Raw genomic sequence first — 21,416 nt, 5'->3', positions numbered from 1 at the left:
GATGAGTGCTGGCCCGCGAAGCTTCCGTGCCACAGCTAGTCACGTGGAGCTGACAGCCGAGGCCCACGGACGCACCGAATGGCATGGGCAGGGGGCTGTGTGCTCACGTGTGGGCGGCTTCCCGGGCCGGTGCGGTCATAACGTCTGGTCGCTGCAACGCAGTTGGTTCGTCGCGTCCTCTGTTCGATGTGGAGGACGGGGCAGGGGCGAACGATGAAGTCGGCTCTGGACTGTCAGATCGGGGCACAGCCGAGCGGCGCGGGCCAGGAACACGCGGCCGACGACCATGGCAGGCGCAGGACGCCGAAGCTCCAGGATGGTGGGAACAACCCGCACCTACGCCATATTTATGTTAATTTTTTCAAGAGCGCATGCTACACAAGGACACAAGACGAGGAAACACACACACGAGCGCTGAACTGCAACTTTATTTGAGAAAAGGCGCCAACCTCTACATATATACCCTCAAGGAACCGCCCACTAGGGTAAAACCTAAAATCAGTGCACGTGTGAAACCACAAGCAAGAAAAAATATTCAAGAGTTAAGCATACAGTAGACAGGTGACCAAGACCGCAAAAAAGAAGAAAGGTTACAAGAAGCAGCGAGAAGAAATTCTTTCACTTGCCCCTTTTTCTGCGTAACAAACAGTGGGCAGAAATCGTTTTTAAAGGTGGTAAAAGCACAAATCGCGGTAACTAAGTATGATGATGACCGGGGCGAAAAACATACCTGCCCCATGCCTGCGATACCAGAGAATCACAAGGCACTGCATCAACGCCATATCGTCCCCAGCGCTTAAAGGAGCTCTGAAATGGCGCTCTAATAAAGCGGCTGTATGCATGGGATGTTAAAGCACGCCGCGTTAGGAATATTGTCCAGCAAGATTTTTTTTTAATGCGTTTTGTGGAAGCTCAGTTATCTGTAGTCAGAATTTGAATTTCAGCATGTTCGCGCCTTTCCTCTCATTTTCTCACTGTTTTGCACGCCGCCTAGCGGTGCGGAGCTTCCTGATCCGCCGGAGCTATGCGGCTTACTGGCCGTGGCCATGGTAGCTGCCTAAGGTCTGAAAGAATGTAACCAATAGCCACCTATCAACTAGTATACGCAGGTGTGGGTGACGGAGTAGGATGTGAGCATGAAAGATTCGCCGGGAAGGGCTCGCCAAATTAAGAGGGAAGGTGTTTCAGAGCCTTTCAACTGCCCCCTCCCCCACTGCCGCTGAATCTGATTGGCGGGCCTAAGTGTCAGTCGCATATGTCACTTACTCATCACGTGGCCGGCTGGCCTATTTTGCATGAGAGCCAACAACTAACACGGCTAAAAAAGTAGTGGCAAATGAGATGTAAAAAGTGCTAACACGAAGATTAAAAGAGATAAAACAAAGGTACAAAAACGGAGAGTAAAAGCAAAAGTAAAAAACGAAGGAAGAACTACCGGAAAAAACCAGGTCAAAATCACATAAAACCAGACAGGAAATCTATCTCTTTGTTTGAAAGTAAAACAGAAGGTGTACTAACGTAGCGCTCGTGTGTGTGTTTCCTCGTCTTGTGTCCTTGTGTAGCATGCGCTGTTGAAAAAATTATTATGAATAACCAACTAGCCCGTGAGCTCACCCTGTTCATATTTATGTGACGGCAAGCCGATGAACACAGAAGGACATGACGGATGGCAATGGCATGATTTAATGGCTGTAGGCCTAGCGCGAGCGATCCTGCCTACGCCGCAGCTCGCTTCGTCTTCTTATAGTCTATAACAATATCACTTCCGGGAGAGGTACTATTGGGACAAAAGTGGTATATTCCACGCGGCGGGAGCAACGGAAAACTATCGAGGGCCTTTACTGAAAACTGCGTTACAACGCCATCTACAGGCGACATCTGGGATCGAGACAGCCAGCGCGTGACGTTTATTATCAGCAGGTATGCCACTTGGCTGATTTCAATGTTTCGTGCGTTAGCCCGTCAAAATGCCGCAGTTTTCCGTTGTTCCGGCTCCCGCCGCGTGGAGTATACCACTTTTGTCCCCGATAGTACTTCGACGAAGTTGGCTCATTACTGCTTTGAATTCTTCCACAGTTATGTCTGCGCCTAATTCTCGATTGTCTTTTCCCTTTGTAGTCAGGGTGTTTGGCATTGTCCTGTTTCTACGATATACTTCTTTTATAATATGTTGGGTAAGTTCTCCACATTATATTCTCGTAGGCACGGAAGGCCGTACTTCTAGGGAAACAAACGCGTGTTAATGACGCCCTAGTCGAAATCAAGAGGAAGAAATGGACTTGAGCAGGGCATGTAATACGAATTGGCGAGATAACCAATGGTCCTTAAAGTGACGGAATAAATTCCAAGAGAAGGGCAGCGTACAGGAGGAGGCGGCAGAAAGTTAGGTGGGCGGATGAGATTAAGAAGTTTATACGGTGGCCGCAAATGGCACAGGACAAGGATATACCCCTGTCAAGTGCACTTACTGGGAGTGCGGTTCGGTATCTGGAGTGGTACATTAGAATACGCGGTGCTAAGCAGGAAAGCAAAGTGCACTCGTAGGAAAAAAAAAAGACAAAAATAAGGAAAATATTTGAAGAGCCCGATGAGAAAGAAAAAAACACTTTTAAAAATTTATTGTTTGAGCGATAGCGCAAAAAGAAACGACCTTAAACTGTTTTTAACAAGGAATAAAAAATTAAATCGAAGAAAAAGCCAGGACAAGCCAAGACTATCCAGAATTGTGACAACATAAAAGATGGCGGTGCGCTGCGGAGTTGCATCTTACCTCGTTATTTTGTTGTCTTGCTTCGCTTGTAGATATAACGAACGATTTTTTTCTAAAAACAGTGTTATAGCATGTAAGACTTGCAAGTACGTTTTATGCACTATACATATTGTGCCTTTGAAGTCGCTGCTGGCGAGGCTACGCACCCAGCCCTCAACGTGTGTTCTGTGAACGCACTCCGACATGAGTGCGCACTTCTGCTATTGCACTTTCGTTACGCCATTTAGCTGCGCTAGAGTGCACTTTTAGCAAGTGGTACTCTTCCTAAGAGCACTTTATTTTGCGCGCTTGTTACAAGAGATATGGGAGAGGCCTTCTGCCCAGCAGTGGACGTAGTCAGGCTGAAGACGATGATGATGATGATGACGGTGTATTGAAGCTTTTAAAAAGTACATTCCATGTTTTAGCTAACCCCATCTTGTCCTGCCTAATATTCCATATTTGGTACCAGTCCTGTTCCGAGAGTTGATTCGCATAATCCTCTCTTTCCCTGTTCCTTTAACCTTTTATTTGCGAGCTCCTTCTTGTTTCCCGCAGGTGAAGGAGATGGTTGTCTATTACTGGCTGTTCCTCGGTTGTTTGTAGTATATTGGTGAATTCGAACATATCTACGTTCTAGTGCCCAGTATTTGATGTCTAATATACCATCCTACCCCCTCTGTACTCTCTGAGGAGTTTCCAGCTCGTTGGTCTGGCCTCGCCGCGTTTTGTCCTTGAATATTACTTCCATCGATCATTCATTATATTGTGGTCACTTCCCAGGCTATTGTTTACGTTGTTCCATTCTGCGTTTTTGGCACTTTAATCCTTTGCGAGATCTGATTAGTGGCCCTGACTACGTTATAATCTGTGCGTGTCAGCTGATTAGAGTAGAAGTACAGCGAGCGATTCTATCGTCACTGCTTCTGCAAAGTTTCCACTCTTCTGCAGTCACTCTATCCCAAGCCTGATTAGCTGCGTTGAAGTACCCAAGAATGATCAGTGCCTCCTTCCTCGCCTTTTAAACTACTTGTGAGGTCCAGGACTATTTTATTTCCAAGGCTAAGCGACTGTGACCATCCCAGCAAGAGGCAGCTTTCCAAATACAGACAAGCCAGAAAAGCCGGGGGCTGACGGAAGAAGTGAAGAAACCCAGAAGCAGACGTCCTCGGACCTCCTTAAAAGGCGCCACATTTTTGTTAAACGCGACGAACAGCGGCGACGAAGGAGAAATGCAGCATCGTCTGCAGGAAGCTGAAAACAGAGTGCAAGCGTACGCAGAAGAGTGCGACCTAACATGCGTACCGTAAAATCAGAAAGCCTAATAATTAGGAAAGGAAGAAACGATCATCCCATCGAGATGAGGCTTAACGGAACCCGATACAAAAGTCCAATGGGCCAAAATCCTCAGGGCTGATTATCGCAGACAACAATAATCAAGAGGCAATAAGGCGGCGAGCAAAGCCGACAGAACAAGTAGCGAGAATGATCAGCAGAATCAGCAACAGTATACCGTATAAAAAAACAGCGCAGAACGAGGACACAGGAAGAAAAAGACGTACACAATCGCCGACTAAAATTAATTTTCACTTGAGAACAAAGCATATAAACAGGCCGTAGGAAGGAGTGGGAAAATGTGGAATGCTGCGCGTCCGCCAGGAATCGGTGTGTTGCGTCACTTCGTAAAAAGGGCGTAAAGCTGAAGATAAAACCGATAAGAAACGACGGCGTAAAGAGCCGTAACGTATAAAAAAAAGTTTAAAACAGGTAAAAACGGGCAGGTAAAGACTATAAAACCCGTGGCCATAAGGGCGGGTAAAAGCGTTATAACCGTAGCGGCATGAAACAGAATGAAAATAAAAAGGGGTCATTACAGAAAACAGCAAACCAACAAAACAAACAACAATGAATGGGTATGTGGAAAAGGAATTATGCGTTTACCACGACACATAGGAACTCCAACTCCTTCCTAGACAAACAATCGCGCAGCATTACACGTTTTTGGAATCCTACCTATGGCCTCTTTATACGCCTTGTTTCGCAATAAAATTTCACTTATTAGTCAGCGCTTGTGTAGGTCTTTTTCGTCCTGCGTTCTCGCTCTACGCGCTGGTTCCTTTCCGTATGCAGTACTCGCCAGCCCGACACTTTCTTCTTGTGAACTTCAGAAGAGGCATAAAAAAGACCTTGCAGCTAATACTGGCTTCCGTATTCGTAACTGCGTACGTCGCCCCGTGCCTTAGATTGGAGAAAGCATACAAGGAGAAAATCAACGCCCTGATAAGGAAGGCATAAAAGAGAGCCCTCGGCAATCCAATCGGCGCGTCAACGAAACGGCTACTGAAGCTGGGAATCCACAACACGCTGGAAGAAATAACTGAACATCGCAGAAATGCCGCTCAGCCAACAGCAGGACAGGCACATGAGAGTTAGATTCAAACTGCCGTCACTAACACAGCGCAAGACCGACGTGAAGCCCCTGAAGAGCTGATCTTAGAAGTAAAGTCCATGCATGCAAAGGAACACGCACCCGGTATACACTACGGAGGAAGAACAAAGGCCAGGGCTCAAGCCACAGATGAACAAGGAAAGAACAAAAGAAACACGCTATGCACAGACGCGGCAGGGCCGCTGTTGGGGGCATCGTGACGATATTGGTCATAAATTCGGATGGCGACCTCATAAATAGCGCATCAGACAGGTACAGAGACCCAACCCACGCGAAGCAGGCAGCCATTGCGCTCGCAACCATCGCAAAAAAGAAGAAATATAATGACGGATTCGAAAGAAGCCTACGGGAACTACATCAGGCGCAGGATAGGGCAGGCCGAAAAGGAGTCAAAGCTGATATCTAGGGGCGTGTGCATATTCGAAAATAAATTTCGAATAGCGAATCGAATATCCTTCCGTCCGATTATTCGAACAAATCGAAAAGTGCATTTGCAAAGTTACTCGAAAAGAATCAAATATGTTCTGAACTTTTCACGTACTTTTCGAATATTCTCAGGAGGTTCGAATAAGACCCGCTGTATTTTTCTTGGACGAATATTCCAAAAACTGCCCAAACCGATTCCGCGCATCATCCTTCCGTGAAAAGTATGACGGAGACGAAGGGCTCACGCGGTCCATTTCTGTGATGGCATTCATAATGTTCGTACAGTGGTGCGCAAAAATTGGAGCTACCACGCGAATGGCGGTGAGGGCCACTTTTCTGCGTATAAATGCGTGCCTAGACGAAATGCATGGGTCTGACATGGAAATATGTTCGGTCAAGCAGCCTATGCATATAAAGGCTCTGCACCGTGAGAAAGCGCTGCCACGTTGCTGTGTACATGGCAGGCAGGGGAGTACACGGCCTCCAAACACTAGACTTTGTGGCAAGTAAATTCAGAAGTGCAAGATGCCGGGCTAGTTGGTAATCCATGATGAAATAACAGCGCAAGGAACGGGACGAAAACACGAAGGAAGAAGACACAGACACGGGCGCTGACTAACAACTGAAATTTTATTTCGAAGCAGGACACATATATAAAGTACAAAGAGGGGGGTGTGTCCAAGGCGATCCTGCACAATCACCGAAACAGTGTAGTCACGTCCAAGGGTAAAAACGATAAAAAGGTGAAAAAGCCGAAAGAAAGACAAAAAGCGATAAAACCACGGTGTAAGAGGCCGGGACGGAAGTAAAAGCGATGAAAACGATGAAAACGGATACGCACATAGCCAAAAGGCAAAAAAAAAAACAGCGTTAAACTAACGGTGAAAAACGGGACTAAAATCGCGGCACAAGGTGATTAACAAAAAAGACAGAGAGGGGCATTTCAGAACAGGGTTAAACATTTACCCTGCCCTTAAGAAAGTCCAATTCTTTTTGCGACAGGCACAGGGAGGGTGCACTCACACATTGTTCCTTTGCGTTGTGGATTTCCAATGCTTCTACGATTTCCCTGGATATCCTATCCCGTCCTCTGGCAAGAATTGTGCAGCGATTGAAATCTGGGTAACAGGTTTCGTCCGGATCATCATCTTTACGTTTGCACTTTTTGCAGTGCTTGGCAAGGTGCCCAGAAATTGCAATATTGTCTACATTATTCCTGTGCTCTTGAAGCCTAATGTTGTATATATTGGGGGCAGTCTCCGAGGCCACGCGTCGAGAGCGCGCGACTAGGAGCGCGGCAGCGGCGACGATGGATGTATGGATAGGAGCGCCCCCTTTGAAACGGGGTGGTGGCAATTGCCACCATGCTCAGCTTTTCATTCGGAACAACTCGTCCCCTGCAAAACCGGCGTCGTCTACTCTCTGCCCGTATCCTGTGGGAAGAGATACATTGGCCAAACAGGCAGGTGCCTCAACATTAGGCTTCAAGAGCACAGGAATAATGTAGACAATATTGCAATTTCTGGGCACCTTGCCAAGCACTGCAAAAAGTGCAAACGTAAAGATGATAATCCGGACGAAACCTGTTACCCAGATTTCAATCGCTGCACAATTCTTGCCAGAGGACGGGATAGGATATCCAGGGAAATCGTAGAAGCACTGGAAATCCACAACGCAAAGGAACAATGTGTGAGTGCACCCTCCCTGTGCCTGTCGCAAAAAGAATTGGACTTTCTTAGGGGCAGGGTAAATGTTTAATCCTGTTCTTAAATGCCCCTCTCTGTCTTTTTTGTTAATCACCTTGTGCCGCGATTTTAGTCCCGTTTTTCACCGTTAGTTTAACGCTGTTTTTTTTTTGCCTTTTGGCTATGTGCGTATCCGTTTTCATCGTTTTCATCGCTTTTACTTCCGTCCCGGCCTCTTACACCGTGGTTTTATCGCTTTTTGTCTTTCTTTCGGCTTTTTCACCTTTTTATCGTTTTTACCCTTGGACGTGACTACACTGTTTCGGTGATTGTGCAGGATCGCCTTGGACACACCCCCCTCTTTGTACTTTATATATGTGTCCTGCTTCGAAATAAAATTTCAGTTGTTAGTCAGCGCCCGTGTCTGTGTCTTCTTCCTTCGTGTTTTCGTCCCGTTCCTTGCGCTGTTATTTCATCAAGTAAATTCAGGAAAGCCCTGCCTCGATGCTCGACCTCGGAGGCCATGGCTTACACGGCATCCCGGTTCTAGCGCCGCTTGGTACACGCCGGTCTTCTGATGGGTGCAAGGTTTTCTTCGGCCTGGTGCTCGGCTCGGGAAAAGTGTCTTTGACCAAACCAAGCAGATGGTAATCTTTATATCCCTATATCTTTATGGTCTTCGAGTTAATATAGCTACATAGTGTTGCGACCCGTTAGTGGAGATTAGCGTTGCGTCTATTAGCAGCTATAGCTTTAACTTCATAACTTTTAAACTTACAGCACCGTAAAGCAGTATGATCACCGTCGCTCCAATGTTTCGCGTGATTGCTCGTTTGGTACGAATATTCGCACAGTTAAGTAGCCAATGTTAGTACTAATGTTCGGTTCATACTCGATTCGGAAATCAAGTTAGCTGAGGTTTAGCTCTGGTTAAACCGGGCAAGTTGCGTAGGCAAGCAGCGACTGTTTTGCCCGAGGCGAACGCGCGTATTTATTCCCCGTTTCCCTCCCGCTTCCTCTCTCCACATTACGACACACGCGTCGAGAGCGCGCGACTAGGAGAGTTGCAGCGGCGGCGATGGATGGATGGGTAGGAGCGCTCCCTTCGAACCGGGGTGGTGGCAATTGCCACCATGCACAGCTTTTCTTTATTTATTTTTGTTCAACTGTGTTATCAATTCTCATTAAGATCTTCTTTACCTATGGTTTCCTACACTTCTAACCTTATGTCACATCTATGCTTTTCAGCTGCAAATCCTCCAATCGTTTTTTGCTAACTTCCACTCCAGATTTATTTAGATGACCAATGTTATCTTTAAACCCTAGGGCCTCAGGAAGAGTGACTGTGCCTGCATCGACATCCGGATGGATAGCATCACATTTGAGTAATAGGTGTTCAATTGTTTCCACAGATCTACCGCACGCTGCACATGTGTCATCTCCTTCGTAAAATTTCTTTTTATAGCTGCGCGTTCTAAGACACCCTGACCTAGCTTAAAAAGTAGGGCACTGCCTCTTGAGTTATTATAGAAAAATTCTTTTCTGATCTGCCTTTTCCAGTATCGATACAGTTCTACACTATGTTTCTTTTCCATTGAATTAATCCAATTTTTAACTTCCGCATTTTTAATCTGTCGTTTAATGCTTTTTCTTTCTCCGTCCTCATGACCGGCATACTTACTGGTCAGTTTTCTAGTTCTTTTCCGTCACTGTGAGTCAACGCTCTTTATGTATGAGTATTTAAATACCTTAGCTGCCCAACTGTTATCGCCCAATTTCCTCAGGCGTTCTTCATATAGTATTTTACTCTTAGCTTCCCGTGCTTCGAACGATGCCCAGCCCATATCCCCTTGTACTGCTTCATTTGTGGTTTTGCTGTGGGCACCTAGTGCTAATCTTCCAACAGCTCTCTGATTTACCTCTAATCTCGCCTCGCGGCGCAGCGACGGTCCTGCCGCCTGGTGGAGCGCAGCTGAAACGGTTGCTGTGGCAACGGCGCTCCATCTGTTTGACCTCAGCCAACGCCGGGAGCGACGCGACGGCTCGAAACCTGTCGCAGTATTGCTTACGCAATAAAAGTAGTATTCGCACTCCACACGCATATGGACACCAGCGTATAAGTCCGTAGAGGGGAACAAGCGCACACTCCTACCACGGGAACTGTAACAGACATACGAGCACCACTACTGAAACGTGATGACCACATGCTTAGAAATTATGCAGCACTGAGAGGTAGCCAGAACGGAATACGTGCCACCGAATCCAGGACCACACGCACACGCACACACACACACACACACACACACACACACACACGCACACACACACACGCACACACACGCACACACGCACGCACACACACACACACACACGCACGCACACACACGCGCGCGCGCGCGCGCGCGCACTCGCGCACGCGCACAGACACAGACACAAGCACAAGCCCAAAAAGGCTTCACGCATAGTTTTCTGCAGAAGGCTATGAGCCACAATGCACACACTGTGGCATAAAGGCGGACATATTCCACAGGGTATGGGCCTGCCAAGACCAAAAAGGAATATAAAGGATAAAAGAACCGGTGATTGAGCGTCGGGCGGAAATGCTGTCCAGCTCAGACGCGACACTTCATCAAGAGCAGACCGAAAGGGCTATAGCGGTTTCAAGATCTAAGAAACTCCCGGAATAGGGGGAGCGACCACCAATTTTAGCCCCGATTATATAACATTTTCATCAGCATCATCCTCCTCAGACCACCAACAACAGGTGAGCTGAGCAGTTCATCCTCCCACTGTTCACGACAGCGAAAATAGGATGCAACTTATATTTGCAGAATTAAAAGATATTAAGGCAAGATGCAGTATGCAAGAGAGAGAAAGTGAAGCAGTTCGAAAAGAAAACGACAGGTGAAGAAACAGCGAAACCGCACGCCGAGGATTTGGGTAGAACGATAGACACGAAGAGAAAAATGGCGAGCGACGAGAAAACAATAGAGGCAGACGTGCCGCACAGCGAAACAGACTCTGGAAGCCGGCGAATGCTAGAGCCGTGGCAGCGAACAATGAAACAAGTAGTATTTACTCTTCCAATACTGGCATAAACCGTGACCTGTACATCCATTCACCAAACTATATTTCGCTACGCCGTCACCATCGATTAAAAGTTAAGGAAATTAACTGTAAATCAGAGATGTACAAATATGCTTTTTTCCCTAGGTCTATAAGAGATTGGAACCGGCTCTCTGAAGAGGTGGTATTAATTACGTCAGGTGATTTGTTCTCTTCATCTGTGTGAATGCTGTTTTTCGGCTCTATTAATGTTGCATCATGGCTGCATTGTATGTGCTGCACTTTGTTACCTTTTTTTCGTTTGTACGACGTGTTATTCTCCCCGCTGTAATGTCACTTGTGGCGCTGTGGGTATTACAATAAACAAATAAACAAAGTAATAGCCGGTATGCAAGAGGTGCACGCAAAGCTGCATGCACGCGCAGCTAGACCAAAGCCTCAGCAGAACAGAAGCGGGCATAGATTTACGGCGAAAGGAAACCTTCGAAGCCCCACAGGCGGCAAACCACACACAGGAACAAGCTAGTCAAATAGCTAACCCTGGGAAGAAATCATAGCCGATTTAGTTTATTTGGGCAAATGCAAAGTATGCGCGCATACATGTACACGTCGGATTTCATTTCGCCTTCTGTTCAAGGCTGGCGTTGAAAAGTAAGGCTTCAGGCAAAGATCGATGGAATGTGTGATTGAGGACCTCAATAGTAGCGCGATATAAAATTTTGGGACCGCTTAACGCAACTAAAGATGGCACAGCGGTAGCGGTGTATTCAGTATCCATTGCGCACGGATGGAAGTTGCTGAGGACGACGACATGCAATGCACAGAGCGAGAGCGTGTCATTTAAAGACGAGGGGTCATCGGTAGCTGCGATAGCACAGTGCTCCTGTGCAGTGGCCAGCGAAGCTGATCAGTGCTCTCGTGCAGTGGCCAGCGAAGCTGATCAGTGCTCTCGTGCAGTGGCCAGCGAAGCTGATCAGTGCTCTCGTGAAGTGGCCATACGAAGCTGATCAGTGGTCTCGTGCAGTGGCCAGGGAAGCTGATCAGTGCTCTCGTGCAGTGGCCAGCGAAGCTGATCAGTGCACTCGTGCAGTGGCCAGGGAAGCAGATCAGTGCTCTCGCGCAGAGGCCAGGGAAGCTGATCAGTGCTCTCGTGCAGTGGCCAGGGAAGCTGATCAGTGCTCTCGTGCAGCAGCCAGGGAGGCTGATCAGTGCTCTCGTGCAGGGGCCAAGGAAGCTGATCAGTGCTCTCGCGCAGTGGCCAGCGAAGCTGATCAGTGCTCTCGTGCAGTGGACAGCGAAGTTGATCAGTGCTCTCCTGCAGTGGCCAAGGAAGCTGATCACTGCTGTACTGCAGTGGCCAGGGAAGCTGACCAGTGTTCTTGTGCAGTGGCCAGGGAAGCTGATCAGTGCTCTCCTGCAGTGGCCAGGGAAGCTGATCAGTGCTCTTGTGCAGTGGCCAGAGATGCTGTTCACTGCTCTCCTGCAGTGGCCAAGGAAGCTGATCCCTGCTCTCGTGCAGTGGCCAGTGAAGCTGATCAATGCTCTCGCGCAGTGGCCAGCGAAGCTGATCAGTGCTCTCGTGCAGTGGCCAGCGAAGCTGATCAATGCTCTCGTGAAGTGGCCATACGAAGCTGATCAGTGGTCTCGTGCAGTGGCCAGGGAAGCTGATCAGTGCTCTCGTGCAGTGGCCAGCGAAGCTGATCAGTGCTCTCGTGCAGTGGCCAGCGAAGCTCATCAGTGCTCTCGTGCAGTGGCCAGCGAAGCTGATCAGTGCTCTCGTGCAGTGGCCAGCGAAGCTGATCAGTGCTCTCGTGCAGTGCCCAGCGAAGCTCATCAGTGCCATCGTGCAGTGGCCAGCTAAGCTGATCAGTGCTCTCGTGCAGTGGCCAGCGAAGCTGATCAGTGCTCTCCTGCAGTGGCCAGGGAAGCTAATCAGTGCTCTCGTGCAGTGGCCAAGGAAGCTGATCACTGCTCTCGTGCAGTGGCCAGCGAAGCTGATCAGTGCTCTCGTGTAGTGGCCAGGGAAGCTGATCAGTGCTCTCGTGCAGTGACCAGGGAAGCTGATCACTGCTCTCGTGCAGTGGCCAGCGAAGCTCATCCGTGCTCTCGTGCACTGGCCAGCGAAGCTGATCAGTGCTCTCGTGCAATGGCCAAGGAAGCTGATCACTGCTCTCGTGCAGTGGCCAGCGAAGCTGATCAATGCTCTCGCGCAGTGGCCAAGGAAGCTGATGACTGCTCTCGTGCAGTGGCCAGCGAAGCTCATCCGAGCTCTCGTGCAGTGGCCAGCGAAGCTCATCAGTGCTCTCGTGCAGTGGCCAAGGAAGCTGATCAGTGCTCTCGTGCAGTGGCCAATGAAGCTGATCAGTGCTCTCGTGCAGTGGCCAGCGAAGCTGATCAGTGCTCTCGTGCAGTGGCCAGGGAAGCTGTGGTGGTATTCTCCCGGTGTTGCCTTTTGCGACATGTCGTATTCGCTCTTCGCTGATTGGCTCGAGCCGCGGTGACGGCGGCGTGACGACACGGATCCGCCTTCCTGCTACGTCATTGTGACTTCGCCCCAATTTACTACGCTTAGTCGAACAACGGAATGCGCTGAAGCGATTCGCACGGGCTACGGGCTACAAAATTGATGCTAGACGCCATGGATCCCACTCTCCTTGCCTGGTTTTGAGTTGCGAAGAAGAGTGGCGTGCCCGCGGACATCGCGACCAGTTTGCCTTGGCCGACGAATCTTGTCGGCGGCATTACCGGCTGTCGAAGAGCACAGCTCTGTGGCTACCGTCTGTTGAGCCGGACTGCCACATGGCGGCGTCCTGCCACTCGCCATGCGAACTTACTTTGCACCGTCGTAAAGAGACGACGAAGCAGACGTTGCCCGCTGCGACGAGATGGCCTTGGCAGCGCTTGCGCTCGCATCTACATGACCCTTCAAGGCGTTTTAATGCTCGTTAGTGCAAGGAAACAGTGTCTGCACGAGCCAAAGAGGATTTAAAGCAATGTGACGACTTTTACAAACCTACAACTGAACATTAGAGAGTTTTGGTCTTGCGGGCTTTGCGTAATTGCGTGCATAACGGAATAGCGGGGAAATAGCGTTAGCGTACGAACGCAACCGGCAGTTGCGGCTTTTGCGCCCTTAGCGTGAAAACATGGCGGCGTCCTGCCAAGCGAGAGGCACCCGCTTCAGCGAATTCAGCAGTCCTTGCGATTCCGGTCGGCATGTTTACCGGCAAATACTGGTGTTGTTGCTTTTCGCTATGACTTACCTTGTTTCGACGATAAAGTTTAAGCTGCAATTCAGCCTAGGTTTTGAGATACGCTCTCGATTATGGAGCGCGCAAGCCTAATGGGACCTCCAGCTACACTGCTACCGTCTGCAACTGCCCGAAACGCAGCCGAAACCAAGCACAACCGTCCGGAATGAAACAAAAATAGATTTGGAGCTTTTTCGCGGTGTTTTATAGACTTAAATGAAGTAAAGCGAGTTTATATTAAATTTTCAAATGCTTTTTGAACATTAGACGCAACGTTTCTAGATAAAGACAGTTGGAAAACTCTCTCCGGGTATGCGGCCCCTTTCTGTCGCCGATTTCATCTCAAAGAGATGCGAGCGCCATCTCTTGGGTGGTGGGAGTACCGCGTTGTTTTCCATGGCCTCCGTGACCAGCTAAAGCATCGGTACTTTAACACCGCGCTTGATCTCAGAGGCCACGATTTCTCTTCACCGCCGCGGCGCCCATTTGCTGCGCTTGGTCACTGTTTGCTGTGCGAATGATTAACGTTAGTTCGCGCCTCGCATCGTCTGCGCCGGGGGCGGCTGCTTCTAGCCGCGCTCATCTACGAATTGCGAAGTCCGCGTGCGCTCCACGTCTGGGGTACGTGAGGGCAGGATGCTCGAGGTTGAGCTTTTGGGCGGTAAATATCGGAAAAAACCGGAAGCCCTTCTTTCCGCGGTTTAGAGAAACATGACGTACCGCTTACCTCTTCGTAGTTTATGTTGATAATATTCCTCGGGCGGGTAATATTCCTTAAATACGTTTTTTTTTTTTTAACGGACGCGAGCAATCTCCTTCCGACGCTCCTCAAGCTGGCAGTAGCAGACGACGCGCTCATCCTAAAGCGACCGCAGCGCCACCGCCTAGACGGCGATCGTGTGGGGCCGCTCTGCTCTTTGGCTCGCCGGCGAAGTTTCCCAACTGTCTTTATCTAGAAACGTTGATTAGACGTCATGTGATGGCAAATATTCTTGCTATCAAAAATACGAAACTACTGCTGCTAGTGAATCTGCAGTGGTAAATTGTCGCTTCACGGAGTGAATGAAAGCACCGCCGACGAAAGTGCCGGCTGCGTTTTCCGTTTTTTCGAGCAACTGTACGCACTTTTTTAGGCCCCGCCCTAATGCGACATGTCGCAAAAGGCGAGACCGGCAGAATACCACCCCTGATCAGTGCTTTTGTGCAGTGGGCAGAGAAGCTGATCACTGCTCTCCTGCAGTGGCCAGGGAAGCTGATCCCTGCTCTCGTGCAGTGGCCAGCGAAGTTGATCAGTGGTCTGGTGCAGTGGCCAGCGAAGCTCATCAGTGCTCTCGTGCAGTGGCCAGCGAAGCTCATCAGTGCTCTCGTGCAGTGGCCACGGAAGCTGATCAATGCTCTCGTGCAGTGGCCAGCGAAGCTGATCAGTGCTCTCGTGCAGTGGCCAAGGAAGCTGATCACTGCTCTCGTGCAGTGGCCAGCGAAGCTGATCACTGCTCTCGTGCAGTGGCCAGCGAGGCTCATCAGTGCTCTCGTGCAGTGGCCAGGGAAGCTGATCAGTGCTCTCCTGGAGTGGCCAAGGAAGCTGATCACTGCTCTCGTGCAGTGGCCAGGAAAGCTGATCAGTGTTCTCGTGCAGTGGCCAGGTAAACTGATCATTGCTCTCGTGTAGTGGCCAGGGAAGCTGATGAGTGCTCTCGCGCAGTGGCCAGCGAAGCTGATCAGTGCTCTCGTGCAGTGGCCAGGTAAGCTGATCAGTGCTCTCGTGTAGTGGCCAGGGAAGCTGATCAGTGCTCTCGTGCAGTGGCCAGGTAAGCTGATCAGTGCTCTCGTGTAGTGGCCAGGGAAGCTGATCAGTGCTCTCGTGTAGTGGCCAGGGAAGCTGATCAGTGCTCTCGTACAGTGGGCAGGTAAGCTGATCAGTGCTCTCGTGTAGTGGCCAGGGAAGCTGATCAGTGTTCTCGTGCAGTGGCCAGGTAAGCTGATCAGTGCTCTCGTGTAGTGGCCAGGGAAGCTGATCAGTGCTCTCGTGCAGTGGCCAGCGAAGCTCATCAGTGCTCTCGTGCAGTGGCCAGCGAAGCTCATCGGTGCTCTCGTGCAGTGGCCAAGGAAGCTGATCCCTGCTCTCGTGCAGTGGCCAGCGAAGCTGATCAGTGCTCTCGTGCAGTGGCCAGCGAAGCTCATCAGTGCTCTCGTGCAGTGGCCAGCGAAGCTGATCAGTGCTCTCGTGCAGTGGCCAAGGAAGCTGATCACTGCTCTCGTGCAGTGGCCAGCGAAGCTGATCAGTGCTCTTGTGCAGTGGCCAAGGAAGCTGATCACTGCTCTCGTGCAGTGGCCAGCAAAGCTGATCAGTGCTCTCGTGCAGTGGCCAAGGAAGCTGATCACTGCTCTCATGCAGTGGGCAGCGAAGCTCATCAGTGCTCTCGTGCAGTGGCCAAGGAAGCTGATCACTGCTCTCGTGCAGTGGCCAGCGAAGCTGATCAGGTCTCTCGTGCAGTGGCCAAGGAAGCTGATCACTGCTCTCGTGCAGTGGCCAGCGAAGCTGATCAGTGCTCTCGTGCAGTGGCCAAGGAAGCTGATCACTGCTCTCGTGCAGTGGCCAGCGAAGCTCATCAGTGCTCTCGTGCAGTGGCCAGGGAAGCTGATCAGGTCTCTCGTGCAGTGGCCAAGGAAGCTGATCACTGCTCTCGTGCAGTGGCCAGCGAAGCTGATCAGTGCTCTCGTGCAGTGGCCAGCGAAGCTCATCAGTGCTCTCGTGCAGTGGCCAGGGAAGCTGATCAGTGCTCTCCTGGAGTGGACAAGGAAGCTGATCACTGCTCTCGTGCAGTGGCCAGGAAAGCTGATCAGTGTTCTCGTGCAGTGGCCAGGTAAGCTGATCAGTGCTCTCGTGTAGTGGCCAGGGAAGCTGATGAGTGCTCTCGTGCGGTGGCCAACGAAGGCGCAGCGCAGTCCAGGCCATCTTTAGAGGTGAATGAGGTCGATTAAGGCACCGGTTGCACAGAGTAGTGATATTAGCCGGGGATGGGTATCACTAGCAGGTTCGGAAGAAAACGCCAAACAGTGCGTGGACGCCGAAGCCGTATTCCAGTTAAAGGAAAGAAATCAGTGGAATATAAGCAGAAAGAGCAATGAAAATTCAGGGGGCACTTTGACTGTCTAAAGTGGGTAGAGGCGGAAGCGTTCTCCGCACCACCTTCGCTGTTTCTGTGGCACTGGTGGCGTCACATATATTTGAGTACTAATTACTAAGTGATGGCAAATCACTAATTAATTGTTAATTACTGATTAATGCCTTAATACTAATTAACTGCTAATTAATGACGCTTAAGCTTCGCCTTTAGGAGTGGAACGCGACAGCGCGTTGTAGCGCTGCCAGGGAGTCCATGGAACGCCACCACCCGTTCGGCGCGATGCCTTGCCCTTTGAACGCAACGCTTTTTGAGGAAAGGAAATTGTGCAGTAATTCTCTGTAATCTCGGTGGACACCTGAACCGCACCGTAGAGGAAGGGAGGTGGGAGTGAAAGAAGATAGACAAAGAGGAGCCTTAATGAAGAAAATGAAAATTGCATTTGAGGAAAGGAAATTACGCAGTAACTGTCTCGCATATCTCGGTGGACACCCGTCAAAATTCAGGGGGGCACTTATTTGACCTAAAGTGTGGTCACTGATGTGTGGTTAAGATGTTAAGCTTCTTCCCTAAGAGTGGAACGCGACAGCGTCTTGCAACGCTGCCAAGGAGTCCATAGAACGCCATCGCCCATTCGGTTCTACGCCTCGCTCATCGGTAAATTGGTTTTTGAGGAAAGGAAATGTATCTGTCTCTCGTTTGTCGGTAGGCACCTAAACCTCGCCGGAAGGGAATGGAGGAGGATGAGAGTGAGTGAAGACACCGTATTCACTAGACGCGCCTTTGTTCATTCCGAACAATCGAGCTGGCATGGCGCAATGGATAGCGTGCTCGTCTGTCACGCCGAAGACCGGGGTTCGATTCCTGAGCTCGACCAATTTATTAATCGCTTTTATTTATTTATATGGCCTGACTAGTAAAGCTAATTAGGCTAATTGGGTAATTAAGCAATTAACTAACCTCAGTCCCACTTGGAGCATCGAAAGTGCAATTGGCCCCGTTTGAAATGCGCGCACTGTGACGTCACGACCGTTTCCACCAATTGAAAAGCGTGACATTTTCTGTCGACAACTGCTGCTTACAACGATGAGACATTAAAGGCTTCCGCCTTAAAATATGACCACAATCCGCGCGAGAAACAAATGAAAGCCTTTACCATCCAGTGATCGTTCCCGGCGAAGCAGTGGTGCAGCTGAGGCCGGGTCAGACGCTGGTAGGTAAGCGCGAAAGTCACGGGGGAAGCGACGAAACCACGGTGTCACGAGATCGAAGTGGCCAGATGGCCGGAGGTATTCAACGCCGCTGGAAGTGTCGACGGTTACGGCGTCGTAAGTCCCAGGCGGAGCGAAGATGGTACGATGGGCAACACCAAAGCCGCAGGGCGTCGGCGGCTGGTGAAGAAGTGTTGAGCGATTCAGGAACAATAGAGCAGGACACGACCACATTGGACGCAGGAGGCCTAACGTCGGCTTTCCAAGGGAGGCCAGCACAGACCCGTCATCTGTCAGCTGTCACCTACACGCTTGAATGCCACGTCTGCTCCACGCTGTTTTCCTCAACGCCTCGCGTCCTTGACACGTCATCCCTTTGATGCACGTGCAATTCCCCCGCTTTCTCCTTTGCCTGCTGCCCTTGCGCGTGCAGATGCGCCACGAGGCTCTGCCGACACGCGCGACGCTCCGACGTAGGCACTCAAAACAACCTTTGTGATGGCGCACAGACGCACCGAAAGCGAAATTCAACCATAAATAACGCCGGAGAATTTAGCAACCGCAAAAACCGCAAAAATTTAGCAACCGCAAAAGCACTCTGTAAGAGCATCTCAAAATAAGCAAGACAATTGAGCCCTTCGGCAACACAAATACGGTCGCAATACGCCCTGGATACAGAAACTATAAACACAGTTATGGAGCATGCACCCTTGGTGAAAAGAGAGCTTGTATCGATGACAGACAAAATTGAAGCAGAGGATCACGATTATGTACAAATATAAATCGTTCCGACGGAAAGCAAGTGAGCACTTTCATTCTTAAAGCAGCTCTGAGGAAGACACTCGATCAAGTTGTGGTACGCCTGGGATGTTAAAGGACGCCACTTCACGAATATCCTCTAGCAAGAATTTTTATTGCGAAAGCAATACTACGCCAGATCTAAGCGCTCTTCGCGTGGTCCATGGAGCCCCCTGCTCCTCGAGGAGCCGCCGCCACGACTAACAGATGGTGTGTGTTCAATTGGTCGAAATGGTCATGACGTCACAGTGCGCGAATTTCAAACGAATAAAATTGTACTTTGGCTAGTAACCATCCAACGTCCCCGCCGCGGTGGCTCAGTGGTTACGGCGCTCGGCTGCTGACCCGAAAGACGCGGGTTCGATCCCGGCCGCGGCAGCTGAATTTCGATGAAGGCGAAATTCTAGAGGCCCGTGCACTGTGCGATGTCAGTGCACGTTAAAGAACCCCAGGTGGTCGATATTTCCGGAGCCCTTCACTGTGACGTCCCTCATAGCCTGAGTTGCTTTCGGACGTTAAACCCCAATAAACCAAACCAAACCAGTAACCATGCAACCAATTAAATTGATTGTGTAGTGATGCTCCAAGTAAATGGGGCTCAGTTTCGTTAATTGCTTAATTAACCAATTAGCGTAATTAAGCTTTCTAGTCAGAGCAGATAAATAAAACCAAGTAGGAAATTGGTCGAGTAGGGAATCGAACCAGGGTCTGCAGAGTGCGACTTGCGACTCCGTCATGCCAGCTCCATGGCTTGGAATGAAGAAAGGCACGTCTAGTGAATACTTGCACCTCTTGACCCCTAATGGGGCATTGACATGATCTTATGGGGTGCTATGCTGATAAGAGGTGTGTGCGGCACACCTATGGGTGTGTGGCGTTCAGGTTCAAGCACCAACATAGGGCTTCCAGTGCAGTAGGAATTATAACCCTTTCAGCCCTGAATTTTTTTTGCTGGTTCGGGAATTTTTCTAAAGTGTTATTTTGCTTCACTGCCACCCAAGGAACACACTAAAGCAAAAAAATTCTCTAGGACTCCCTTGGTTTTAAAGATGGCGTCGTGTCCTATATATAGGACACCAGGGCTTAGTGGTTGCAAGAACAAAAATAAAGCAAAGTTTGACGTTACTCTTTACTTCAAGACTTTCACAAAAATTCAAATATTGAGAACAAACATGCTGGTTGCCTTGAGGTGCCGCTAATAGTGGACGTTGATTAATCCGTGTGAAAAGTTTTGAAACAGCTGGAATGAGTTCAGTGGATGAACCTTGATAAACGAGGAAGTCGTAGAAAATTCCCAAGGCACCGCACAGCATGAAAACTTACACTCCCCACGTATTTGGTTTCCCTTTTATTTATTGTTTTATGTCTCGCTGTCCTTTGAACGGAATGATTTACTCATCGCTGCAAAGATTCTCCTCGAAAGAGAGGTTTAGGCATCTTTCACGAAATGTGTCCAAATCTGTCCTGACCTTCCAGAAAGGATCATTGCTGGTGTGGTCTTGTTACAAAGCTTGTACGCGCATTGCGCGTGCCGTGCTCCCATGGAACACAAACGGACGCTCGGGATAGAAAGAGTGTTTATTCATCCCGATCAGCCAGCTTACATAGCGTGACCGGGCGAGGGTAAGGGGAGGAAGGGACGAGGGAAAGCGTGAGGAGCATGCGCTTGGCGTTCGCCGTAATGAGGCATAGCGTTCGCCGTAGTGAAGGCATAGCGTTCGCCGTAGTGAAGGCAGAGCGTTCGCCGTAGTGAAGGCAGAGCGTTCGCCGTAGTGAAGGCAGAGCGTTCACAACAGGTCTCCGTTCAGGTCTACAATGTGCAAGCAGATTCTAGCCGTGGCTAGCGAAAGACACCCATCGCTAAATGCTGTGAAATCAGCTTTCTGATTTCTTCTTCGTCATCTCAACGAATTTTCCTTCTTGATAAATAGAATACATGTTTGTTTCCTCGGCAAGAACAGCAAAAAACACTCTACGGCACGTACCGAGAAAAATACGCATAAGGGGTCGGTAGACCATCAAGATCATTCTCATTCTCGTCACCAGATTATTGAGGGTGATACATGGCTGCTAGCTTATTGAAAGCTCTCCTGCACTACGACCTGTCTTCCGGTGTTGCTTTGTCAACTTCATCACCGCTGGAGGCAGCCGAGAGCTCAAACCCACGTCCTCCTCAGCGTCTTCAACCTCCGACACGTAACCATCCTTCAGTGCAGCAAACATGACATCTGGATCCTCGAGACGCAGATGTCTTAATTAAAGCCGCTTTGCCGTTGAGTAAGGTCACAGTTTTTGCCTCTGCAATAAAACAAAAACAAAAATTAGGCATTACCAAAAAAAAAAAAATTCCGCACTTGCATGCAACACGCGCCGGTGGTTTATAACCACTGAAGCCTGGTGTCCTATATATAGGACACACATATTGCGGCGTGCTGTGACAAATGTACTAACCGCACAGAAAACGTTCTGCAACTGTTAAAGCCTTTAGTGTCTTTGAAACAACCTGCAAAATTTTAATCGGGAACACGCTCTTAGGTGTGGAGTAAAAAAATGGCAAAATGGCACTTACCATTGCAGCCGCCGTTCACATCTTCCGCCATTTTGTTTGTTTACTCTCGGCGCTACGATGAGGAAGACGAAGGAGAAAGTGATGTCT

The 21,416-nt window shown here is 49.5% G+C and overlaps 1 protein-coding gene across 1 annotated transcript in view; it reads right to left on the bottom strand.

Annotated features, from left to right (window-relative positions):
- LOC149325209 (hydroxylysine kinase-like) overlaps nt 1-18,249 on the bottom strand; it is an 83,940-nt gene extending 65,691 nt beyond the window's left edge. The window contains exon 1 of the mRNA XM_089563265.1: nt 17,908-18,249. Coding sequence (XP_089419391.1) covers nt 17,908-17,910 — 3 coding nt within the window. The 5' untranslated portion in view covers nt 17,911-18,249. The remainder of the gene's footprint in view (nt 1-17,907) is intronic.
- Between the last annotated feature and the right edge of the window lie 3,167 nt (nt 18,250-21,416).

The sequence above is a fragment of the Amblyomma mixtum genome, chromosome 10 (assembly GCF_055824585.1).
Source record: "Amblyomma mixtum isolate Tamu chromosome 10, ASM5582458v1, whole genome shotgun sequence".
Lineage (NCBI taxonomy): Eukaryota > Metazoa > Arthropoda > Arachnida > Ixodida > Ixodidae > Amblyomma > Amblyomma mixtum.
The sequence above is the reverse complement of the archived record's forward strand: the minus strand, read 5'-3'. Positions and strand labels throughout refer to the sequence as shown.